The sequence below is a fragment of the Dermacentor andersoni genome, chromosome 5, assembly GCF_023375885.2.
Source record: "Dermacentor andersoni chromosome 5, qqDerAnde1_hic_scaffold, whole genome shotgun sequence".
NCBI classification, from domain to species: domain Eukaryota; kingdom Metazoa; phylum Arthropoda; class Arachnida; order Ixodida; family Ixodidae; genus Dermacentor; species Dermacentor andersoni.
In genome coordinates this window covers 16,824,789-16,837,017 of record NC_092818.1, presented here as the reverse complement: position 1 = coordinate 16,837,017, position 12,229 = coordinate 16,824,789, and the positions used below count along the sequence as shown (strand labels likewise).

The 12,229-nt window shown below is 44.0% G+C and overlaps 1 protein-coding gene across 6 annotated transcripts in view; it reads left to right on the top strand.

The window, feature by feature from the left end:
• Positions 1–12,229, top strand: part of Hr3 (nuclear hormone receptor 3 ROR-beta) — a 152,901-nt gene that overhangs the window by 131,978 nt on the left and 8,694 nt on the right. For all 6 annotated transcript variants that reach the window (XM_072288153.1, XM_050177388.2, XM_050177386.2 and 3 more), the window contains 4 exons: positions 1,075–1,196; positions 2,677–2,809; positions 4,733–4,840; positions 9,397–9,513. In XM_072288153.1, coding sequence (XP_072144254.1) covers positions 1,075–1,196; positions 2,677–2,809; positions 4,733–4,840; positions 9,397–9,513 — 480 coding nt within the window. The remainder of the gene's footprint in view (positions 1–1,074; positions 1,197–2,676; positions 2,810–4,732; positions 4,841–9,396; positions 9,514–12,229) is intronic.

Here is a 12,229-nt window from a genome sequence, read left to right as displayed (position 1 = left end):
GAGCCAATGTTGTCACCACGAAGGTCACCTTGTTGGCGCTGCTCATGCTAGTAACGCAATACGCTTGACAGAGCAGAATATTTTGACGTTGCTTTGGTGGCTTGATAGAACATGGTTATAACGGCGCGTTTTGAGGACAGGACACAGAGAATTCGGCGACTGTCCTGTGTGCATTGTGTCGGTGTCCTGTCCTCAAAACGCGCCGTTATGACTATGTTCCATCAAGCCAGCAAACAACCAGCCCATCTACGTCTGTTAGTTCCTTTGGTAGTTCTTTGCAAGCAGAACTGAACGCTTTGGATTGAGGCGTTGTGTGTGTGTTGTTTGCAGTCGGCTTTCCAGAATGCAAAACTGCGACGAAGACGTGTTACACAAAGTGGTTGCACACAAAAGAACGCAGTGCAGCTCGATATTTTCCTTCTTTTCTTTCCTTGTACGGCTTCTCTGGTCGGAAAGCTTCTCTTGATGCTGAAAGTAGTTTAAAAGTTTAGCTGAGGGCGATGGACCAAAGTAAGAGAGAAGTAAGGTCACTTGTCTCTTGTCTTCGCTTCACCTGTCAAAGCCGCTTTAGTTACAGACCGCCTAGCTCTTCTTGCTACGGCGGCGCTTGCATTGCTTTTGGGGAATCAAAGGATGTGTGCCCGCGCAATGGTAACGTGTAATGCCCATCATGTAACACGCGCTGATTAACCGGCAGCTGTTATGCAGTCCTTCACTTTGCGACGCTTGTCCGCATATTTTTGCCTATGTACATTTTGCTGCTGGACAAAGTAAAAACTGTTTTCTATTCATTAGGGTTAAGGCGCACGGATACCATTACTTACCATGCCCAGCTACTTTTTTTTTGAAATACAAGCTGCAGTTCTTGCTAACGTTATACCTGATGGCGTTATACCTTATTGTAGCCAACATATGCGTGATGAAGCTAAACGTTATCAGTCAAAAAGAGTGAAATTGTATCCGGAAGGGACTCGCGTGTGTGCAGCCACGATCGCAGAGCGGACGGTGTCGGTGCTTTTTTTTTTCGGTGATGCGTGAATGAGGCTGACGTGTTTTCTCTGGCGTGGTGCGCAGATCTGCTCGCGAAGACTGTGTCGGACGCGCACAACCGCACCTGCCTCTACAGCACGGAACAGATACAGGAGCTGACGAGGAAGCCGCTAGACATCTCTCGCGTCATGCTCTACAAGAACATGGTGGGTGACGTCATTAGAACGGCACAGGGCAAAATAGGCGTGACAAGCGAAAGGAGAGATGCGGCATTGACGAACGCTGACTTCCACTGGTCAACTGCGCGGACTGTTTACTCGTGTGCTGTGCTACACAAGCGGGACGACGCGGCTGCCGCCACGAAACTAGCGTCTACGCTGCTGTCGCTTTCTCAGGATGCATTTTTCTTTCTATTCTCTTGCGCGAACCGACGTGCTAGTTGTATTGACATTCGCCTATAGAGCTGACATGCTATCACATCGATTTTCCTGCGACCTTACAGTGGACTTCAAGCTTCCCAGTTTATGAATCTTGCTACACATTGGTGATTTCTGCAGGACGCATTTGAATATTTTGTGTGCAACTGTACGATGTGCTTAGTTAGCGATGCAGAAACAGAGCCTCGGTGTTTGTGACTGTTTTCGATTTCTGTTTACGAGAATACATGCCAAAGGTTACATTTTCGGGAAACATCAGCTTGGGTGTGGTAGCTGCAGAGTTGAAAACTGGCGTTCACTGATGTTCAGTGGAACACAGTAGAAAATATTATGTTTACGCTGGAACAACAATAGACTGTACCAGAAAATGAATACTTGAGTGGTTGAGGTGGTATCAGCTCATCAGTCTGCTGAAGTATTTTTTTAACCAATCATGCAAGTTCTTGGCGCTGCACGTTGCCAGTGGAAAAAATAGATTTAATTTCTTTAGAGATTTGCATGAGGTTTGATGAGGGACCGACAAAAATCGATAAATAAAGCTTCAGAAGCAGTTATTGAACCTCTGGCCTTCTGAAGTAAATATCTTGAGCTGAAACTTACTCAAAATAAATTGGAAGTCAGCGCAGAGTCAAGCCGTACCTGTATTTCCTTGTGTCCTTGCCTATATTGCTTTGTGCCGTTCTAAGAAGAACCAAGGGTCTAGCCGAAGCCACGGTTACGATGGTGGGTGATGTCTCTTGGCCCGTGCTGCAGCGTGCCTGATGCTTAGCACTGAAACCATCCGCTTAATATATTTCATACGAGCGAGATATTTATAGCGTTGCTTAAAAGTTGCTTAAAGTGTTGTAAGTTGCTTAAACGATGAGAATACTTTCATAGAAGGAAAAGGAGGTTTTGTGTTTCATGCCTTGTACATGAAGTGAATTTTGGCATAGAGCATTGACCTAATCCATATTAAAAAGTTAATAAAAGAATCTTAAACTGTATACGCGGATACATTGACTTCAGATTCAGATTTGTTTATTTCAAATTTGTTCATCTTTACAAAGGAAAGTCGTATTAATTTCAAGCATTAGACCATGGTTTCATTGGAGGCTGCTATTTTTTTTTGAAAGAAACATGTTGGTGTTCCGTAATACGTCAGCACTTGTTCGCATACCACTTATGACGACGACGCCAGTGATGTCACCTAGAAGCGTGTCTTGTTCTCTTGCACAGATCACTCACACTATCGCTTCTTGTCATCTAGGCACACGAGGAGCTGTGGCTTGATTGCGCGCAGAAGCTTACACAGATCATCCAGCAGATAATTGAGTTTGCCAAGATGGTACCTGGATTCATGAAGCTCTCACAGGATGACCAGATCGTTCTTCTGAAAGCAGGTGCGTCATTCTTTCGGACTGAATTTAATTTACTCAGAGGCAAGTGATAACTCTTGATACTTTGCTTGCATTAACGCTTGTGTGTCGTAGTACGCAAGGACGGCAGCATGCGAGATTAGTGTGATTCGCACCTGCACGCAACGTTGTACCCAACTAAGCCGCGACAAACATGAGCACTACTTCTTTTGCGAGACTTCAGCTGTCCTTGTTGAACTGAATATATAACAATCTTTTGTATTCTAAATAACAGCAGATTTACTAACAATGTCATCTTGTAGCACTCAAATCGAGCGCCAACGGCGGAGGTTTTGTGTGTACAGCGCATTATAAATACCGAAATTAGTACTTAGTCGAGGGTTCGATGAAAGCTTGTGTGGCCAGGTAGCTCGTTAATAAAACAAAATTACGGTCACTGGTGAAGTCAAGATTAGTTTCTGACGTTTCGGAACCCGCAAGGGTTCCTTGTTCACAACGCAGCAGACTATGGTCGTAGTGAGTCTATATGCGTAGCACCTGACGACCCAAAGAAACGTCAGAAACTAATTTTGACTTCGTCAGTGACCTTGATTTTGTTTTGTTAGTACTTACTTTTCCAAAACTGTTGATACGATTTCTCAGCCAGTCTTTAGTTGTTCAACCAACGTGCCAGAACGTAAGCAATTGCTGCGCTTGTGAACAAGTATATAATTATGTGTAAGCCAATATGAAATATGTGCACTAGTGCAATGTACTGTTGCATGCATTCGTACGATAACGGCTACTGTTTACATTTCTCTTTCATAATCAGAGTATCATACTGTGAAATGCTGTAGCTTTGGTAAACCAGTATACACTGCGTTGTTCTTTGTTGGCATGTGCACGACTGTTTCGTATGAGCCTTTACTTTGACTGACACTTCTAGGGCTCAGTTTATTTCTTGTTGGCGGGCGTTTCTTTTACTTCTGCTGCGCTGATTTCCTTCCTTCATTTCTCTCTATAAACGTGGCTGGGCATTATAACTAACTTGTTCAAATACACTCGTATTAGTAGAGCTTCATACAAATATCACTTGAGTCCTGCCTTGCAATCCTTCAGCCCCTGCGGGAATTGCAAGTGCGCCGGCGCTCCTCAATTACAAATATAAGTTTATTATTTTATGCACAATACAAAACGTGAGAAATGAGCGAAACCCTTTGACTGTGACCACCGTGTATGACTTCCTGTATGTTCAATTTGTCTAAGCTCAACATTTCGTGAGTTTAAGTTATTATCTCATCGTCTCACAACAGTCATTCAACGCAACAAAACCTTTCACTTTAAGCATGGATTAAGGTTATGAAGAAATTTCTTGTGAAATTGACGAAGGATGAGAGTGTCCCCTCATCTGATGTATATTTTGAGTCACCGTGAGTTGAGTCTTGATCTACCTACTGTTGATTGCCATGAGAGCTGCTCAGAAAGAAGCTGAACGGCAGATTTGAGAAGCTGAATTTATATTTCTCGCTTAATGAGCTCGATGGCGAGTTAATCTCGATGACGCCATGAGCGAACAGCGAGTTAAGCGCACCGTACACTTCTTACCGCCGCACCTCGTGCGAGCGCCACAATGGCGGCAACCCCGAAGGACAGTTGCCGCGCATTTCCCGCTGGAAAAATGTTGTATGAAACTCTACGTTCGTATTTCCCCCTAACGCTTCAGCGGTGCTTCTCCGCGCGCGCGCGTTGCTTGAGGTGAAGCGCGCTTTACGTTCCAAGTTGTCCTGTTTTCGGTCTGAGGCTCTGCACCGTCGCAGCCCTTACGCGAACTCGGAGGGATCGAAGAGAAGGAGAGGAAGGAACGTGAAAGATGAGCAGCCCATACACTGTAATTTCTACAGTGAGATCATAGTTGATGTAGTTTGTGTCGGTGATAGCTAACAGCCGTTACCGCTGTCTTTGTTGCAGGGAGTTTTGAGTTGTGCATACTGAGGATGAGCAGGTACTTCGACGTCGCGACGGGATCGGTGCTCTACAACGACAGTCTGCTTCCGATGGACGCTTTCATCACGCAAGGTGAGGATCTTTCCATGCTTTTATAACGGTGCACGTGTACCCGGGAGAGCGGCAGTCCTAGCGGTCGCATCTCTTCGTCTCAAACCTCGAAATACGCTAGCGTTAAGGAATAGTTTAAAGAGAACTTTAGAATCAGACGGCTTTACGTGATGCAAATTAAACAGTGTGGGCGCAACAATTCAGGATGGAATGAAACTTTAAGCATGCAAAAGACTGCGCGCGAGAAATTTGGCCAGCAACACGAGAGAAACTCACTCTAATATTCTCCTTGGCGCTGAAATAACAGCTAAATTCGAATAAGAATTTAACAGGAGGTACGTTCAGTCAATTGTAGGGAGTTTCTACAGCTCTCTTGAATTGCAGCGATGGCTGCCGCTGGTGGAAGCTTGAGTAAGTTTCCATCAGACGCCTTTTTCATGGGATTCTTGTTGAGAAGAGTTAATTTATTTGCGATGAATTTTGTCAGGGATAGTCTGCCGCGGGGTGCCTCGTTGGTCTATAAAAACAATTTAACTAAAATTATAAACTCGCTAAAAACATGGACAAGACAGAAAACAGCCAGTGACTTAGCTAGGTCCTCTGGCATCCGGTGCCCATAGGTATTCCGTCACCCCCCTCTCCCCACCCAGGTAGATGTAGTCAAGAAGGCTAGGATATCGAAAATTTCCAGGGAGGGGGGGGGGGGGGGTGATGTTTCAGCACCGGCTAAGCCGCCTTGGATATCGCGATTGTGTACCCCCCACCCCCCCCTTTCACTTTCGTTCCCTGAGATCGCGAATGTAGCAGGTATACAGGCTGTTTTATTTTCTGCATCAGATAACACAGGCTGCTGCAGTTATAACTTGCCCTTGTCTTTCTGGCACTTTTAGAATTTTATTCCATATCAGAAGCCAACTACCCCAACAACATGTCTTGCGAAATTGCAATGAAACATGTCTGCAGGAAAAATGTCTCGTACAACTACAACACATTTCGACTGCATGTCCTCGGACCGCATACGACGTTTCTATGCGTCAAGTAGTTCTCAAGCAACAAAGGTTGAAACCAGAACTCCCGATTAGTCCAAATTTGGTAATTTATTGCGGCGTACGCAAAACACGCACCTCGCTTAAGTTTGTCTGGTACGTGTGTCGAAATACACACTACATCCCTACCAATTTCACATTGATATGCTGGATGGTTCCCAAATTGCACACTAATGAACATCCTACAGAGTGCCACAATACTTTTATGTTGCACACGCTAGATAATTATAGTTTCGGCCACCAATTACCGCACATTTGACGAAAATCCTCTCCATAATGCACCATGAGCACTCCCGACGGCTTGCTCGACAATTCTTCGTCCATATTTGAGGCGCAGAGTCCCCACTGCACATATCGCTTAAACAGCATTGCTAAAATAGTGTTCATGTGGCCTACATCTAAAATGGGACAGGTGTTGTCAGGCAAAGACCTTGTTAAGGAAGAAAAGTATTTGATTTTGCAAACGAAACGCACATAACGCAGGAACTCTGTTCCCACGCAGCCTTTGAGGAGCCGCTAGCCGCAGTTTTTTCACCGAACCTGCGTGGAGAGTTGTGCTGTCTGCACCTCGTGATGCTAGTCGCGTGAGTGGAAGAGCTAGTGAGATATACCGGCTTACGCAGTGAATTTGCCTATGTCCACGAAATATTTGCCTTTTAGTCTACGGTCAGTTCTTAATAATTGGTCCATCCAGTTCAATTTTCTTCACAATGCGTAAAAGCCGGTGACATCTCATCGTTGTACGCGAGCCCCAACGATGACTTCGCAATGTAGAAAATGAGCGCGATCGTTTTTTCATAGTTCACTGAAAGTACTTTGAATAAAACATGTATAGATAGAGCGCTTGATATTTGGGTTTACTGAAATATTCTGCCCTCGTTGATGGAGCATCTTTTGCCGCCTGTGCAAGATTTCTATGCATGAAAATGCAGTGACTCCGCCTAAAGGTAGTTTTCTATGCTTCTTCGAGGGACGCTGGATATTCTTCATGCGGACGTGTAGATCATCGATGACAAAAATACTAAATGTACATCTGCACTAGCAGACTGAGTAGGTCTATATCGATGTAGGAGCTTTCGTGGCTCTTTGTCCCAATTTCTCCGTTATAATCACGCTAAATGAATCAATTTGATAATTACAGGCATAAAGCGCACAGAGCCGAAAATTTGCTGAACGTTGTTAAAGGGAGCCCCGAAACACTTTTTGAACTAGTCATAGAATGGCCCCGCTATTAAAGGACATTATCTCAAGAATCTCGTGCACAAAACATTTCGCGATTCATTAAACTAAGAGTGAAGTTATCGCTCCGACACCCGGCTTTCATCTCCGCGAGCGCGCTGGAAGCTCCAAAGCCAAGCGCGGCCAAAAGTTGACCATCGCGGAAGGGCTCGTCGTGCCACCCGGCGGCGTGCGCGGTAGACGCCATCTCGGGGTCACGCGCCGCAGATGCGTGCAGTGCGACACAAGCCCGCGTCGGAACGCTTCATCGGCAAATAGATTTTCGGTCCCCATATACACGGCCATCCGTATAATGCAAGAAATTGACTAAACTAATTGAATTTCTCAGGCTAAAATACGTAGAAAAGTCGTAAACTACGACATGCACACAACCTACAGATATCATAGATCTCGAATTATAATTTGACTTTCCGAGAAGACATAATTCTGTTACGCTCAAAGAAACACCTTCACACACAAACCGGCTGCGCCGTCCGCCATTTCCCGCGCGCCGGCGCGACGTGTGTCTGGGGGGCCACGGCGCGCCCGGTTCTTTGTTTTGACTCCAGCTGGCGCTCGCCTCCGCCGCATCGCGGCCCGCGCAAGAGGCCGTGGTTCCACCACCATGCTCGCCTTGGCGCATAGCGTTCGGGGCAAGCGTTTCCAGGTAAACATTACGGTTACATACGCTCCAGTTGCCGGAAAGCGTGAGAGGCAGTCAGGGATCTTTGAATGCTATCGCGTTCCACTCTTAAAGGCGAAGCTTAAGCGTCCCACAAATTTTTTTCATGTCATATTGAGATCTCGTACATGTATACAGTTCATTTGTATAACTCAAAAATTTGCAATCACTTATTACTAAAAGTGCCCTCGTGATCACGAAATAAACCAGCTGGGCCAGCTGCTTTCGATGAAAGTAGCGGCATTGCGGAAGCGAGAGCAAACGATTTTTTCGCTGTGTTTTACAGTAGCTTGCAATTTCCCTGCTGCACAGCAATGTTTGGCTGACATGTTCACAGCAGCCTCTACGACAGATGAATATTTTCTCACTATGTTCAAAAGTGTCTCACAGTTCCGGCGGCTGGGCCCGCCGGAACTGAATCCTGCAAACAAGTTCGGCTTCACTGCATGTCTTTTACTTTTTTTCAAGTTGCACGACAGTTGACACGGTAGAGCACCTCATTTGTGTACAGGCAACCAGATTTTCAACATTGCATCTTGGTCTTGAACTGCCGACTTGGTCAGCTCATGGTCAGCTGCTCATGTGGCGGCTTGTTGCTCGCCACTTGCCCAAGTACACACTGCCAAATGTTAAAAGTTGTGGGCCAACAAGGGGCTGCTTCGTGTGCTCAAGATAATTCTCAGGTTATAGGAAAAGAACCACTTGAAAGGAAACAGCAACTGGTGCGAAGTCTGCGTGCTGCCGCTGCGCGCTATTGCTTGCTTTCAAGCAGAGCGCACAGAGGACGAGCTTTAGAATGGCAGAAACCAAGCTATAAGGGCGTTCATCAAAGCGATAACATCGCTATATTTTACTTCAATGAACACACCTTTTCAGCTAACATTAGAATTTTGAAGCTTTTGTATGCGTTTTACGCATTTGCCATACTCTTTAATATACCATGGACATTTTCGATCTTACCCAATCGGCCATCTGTCGAACTTCACCCATGTCCTCCAACGTAACTCAAAGGCAGCATTTTATAACAATGACGTTTAAATGTATAGCATGAATCTCAACAACGTTCAGTTGGCAACGTTGAGAGGGTACTCGGTTCCTTTAATAATTGCATTTACGGCACCTAGTTGTAACTTCCATGCATTGTTATAGGTGCGTTTTTTTCCGCATCAGGAAAGCTGATACTAACTGCTGGAAACGTTCATATCATTAGAAGGTTGCTCAAAGTTGTTCTCTCAACGTTGCTAAATGAACGTTGTTGAAATTCGGCCGATTTTTAAAACACAATTTTTGAAAATGCTTCCAATTGACTTATGCTGGTGCATTGCGGTGAAATTTAAGCAGATGACAGATTGGGCAATTTCTTGGTATGGCGGATTGGCGAAGTATGGCGAAGTTTATGGCGGATTGCATAGAGCGCATTGTAGCTGCAAAGCGTTCTGCTCGAGCTCGGCACCGGGTCTCCTCGGAGTGCCTGTACTGTTGTGCTTGCGCTGTGATGTGGGGCCGCTTTCCTTTCCCACTTTAAACGCCCTTTCTAAGGTGGCAATAAGAAACTCGTTGTTTGTCGTTCCTCTGCTGAGAAACGGTTGTGAACTGCTGGTGATGACCCAATATGTTTTCCTTCTGCGCAGAAACCCAAGAGATCAAGCTTGTAAATAATGCCTTCAACTTTGTGCGGAGCATAGCCGAGATGAAGCTGACGGAAACGGAACTGGCACTCTACTCGGCCTACGTGCTGCTCGCTCCGGGTGAGTGGCATCCGCACTTCAAGCGTGCGTGCGTCTCACTTCGCGCGTGCGCACTCCTCGGAATACGCTGACGGCGGTTGTGCTGACCTGCGAGCACTGCGCACATCTCCTTTTTCAACCTTCGGAGCCGAGTGGGCACCTCACACGGCAGCGAGTGAAAATAGCTGAAATAGTTGCTACAAACAAAACGGCTCGTATTTATCGAATAAAATGCAGTCTCGCGAGAAGCATAGTCGCTAGAAATAGTCGCCATTTCATCGGCAAGGTTATCCTATATTTAAAGGTACGAGATATAAATGACTGATATATAGGCAGAGAAATGTCTTATGTGATGGGATGCAAACTTTATGACGACGACGACGACGACGACGACGACGATGATGATGATGATGATGATGATGATGATGATGGTTTGGCAGCTAGTGAGGGCTTTGGAGACACTGATCAGGCGGTCTTGCATGGTGCCTATGAATGTGAACTTATCGAATGGAACGTTAAATTTGATTACAAATATCCCGTAACACACATCGCTATCAAAATGTCAAATCAAACGGAGTTGCCCTCGAATATACGATTGTCTTCAAGCTGTTTCTAAATACTTGCACATTCTGTTTTCCAAATCGTTGCATGAAGGACAAGTGCCGTCTTGCTGGAGCCAGAGAGGAGAGAGAAAGCATGAACAGAAAGGCACGATGGTTAACCAGACATAACTCTGGTTGGCTACCCTTTATAGGGGAAGGAGCCAGAGCAAAACCGCTACACAGAAAGGGGAAGAAAGATGAGATCAATAATTATGGGCCAGTATCACTAGCTTCAACGGTTTGTAAATACCCGAGCATGTAATTCATAATCATATTACTGAATTTCTAATTGCCCATAATGCACTATCTGAGTGTCAACACGGATTCAGAAAATACTATTGGACTTGTTCACAATTAGTAGGGACTGTTCACGATATTGCATTGGCAGTTAACAATGTTGTTCAGACAGATGCAATTTTTATGTATTATTTTAGAGCATTCGATAAAGATAAGGACAAAAAATGAATTTTCAAATGAGAGAATATGCTTAAAAACTCGCAATTAACTAATTGGATCTCAGCTTACCTCAATGACTGGTAGCACTTTGTTGTATTTAAAGATGAATGCTCTGAAAACATTTTCGTAGAACCTGACGTCCCTCAAGGATCGGTGCTTGGACCGCTTTTCTTTTGTTTTGTTTATAAATGACATTGTCAGTCACATATCTTTTAACATATAACTGTATGCAGATGACTGTGTTCTTTATTCTGAGGTAAAACTTTCTAATGATCAGGTAACGTTAAACGCCGCATTTTAAAAAGTAAACGCTTGGTTTGACACTTGAAAGACGCCTAAAAACAATGAGAAAACCGTATTTATGCGCATTTCACATAAAAAGGAGTCTTATGTTCCAATATTATTCAAACCGTGCTTTTATCTGTGAGGTGCCGCACTACAGGTATCCAAGGTCTAGATTACTAATATTCTCTCCTGGAATAACCACATCGATTATGGTGTAGCCTGTCTAACGCTAGTAAGGAGGGCTATCACGCGCTCCACTCCTAGTGTTGGCCTGCTGGCGTACAAAGTCACAGTACTACCAATAAATGATTACGCAGTCGTTATCTGGGATCTGTTCACGTTGAATAATGTAAACAAGATTGAAATATACAAAAAAGGTGACCCGTTTTGTCTATAACTGTTATCGTCGAACAGCTGTAAGTGCACTGCTAGTGAGAGCAAATCTTTCGCCCGTAAGTGAGGGAAGTAGAGATTCTCGTCTCAAATCTTTATGTCAATTAATTAACAGACACTGTAGTATAGACCTCAATAGATTATTGTCTTTCTCTCCAAGTTATGCCACAAGGCAACGTCACAGTCTTTCACACCCTTTCAGGCACCCTTTCAATCGCGCAATAATTATTTTAAAAATGCGTTTTTTTTTTCCCGAGGACTATCAGTCTGACTAATGCTGTTGTTCTACAGCTATCTCCTGAAGTGTTTGCCACTTGCCTCTAACAGCTCACTGAGCTTCAGATTTTGCCGTTTTGCGCTATTAACATTGACATTGTTCTGAATTTGTCTATATCCTACAATTATCTCTTTGAATATAGTTGTATCTCTAACGATCCACTGAATTATTTTCTGGTTTTCTTGCATTTTATTTTTCAAGCGTTAGATATTGTATTGCGTTAGATATTGTATAACTTGTAACCCTTAAACTTGTGCAATTCTGTGTTCCTACTTGAATTTTCCTTCTATTCTTGATTGTGTTTCTAAATATTGTATACCTGTCAGAACTTTTTCGTTTGCAGTACTGCCGATTGTAATTCCCGCCCTGCTAAAATATTTCGATGGTATTGCAGTATAAATAAATAAATAAATAAATAAATAAATAAATAAATAAATAAAGTTCATAATACAAAGATATGCCATAATCGCATATTTAAAAGATAAGCTAAAATTCTTTGCGATTTATGCGCTTGCTTATTCTACTTGTACGGGAGAAACCGTCCTTCAAAGCGCATGAACCAGCTCTGCAAGCAGCATTTGCGTACTTAACCTAGTCTTTTCATTAATATTAATGATATTCTGACTTTAAGCACCGCGTATATATAAAGGTAATGTGTTTTTATCCCCCTTTCTTTCGCTTTGCCAATCATCAATAATGAACGCGGTGCCCCTGATGCACTTCA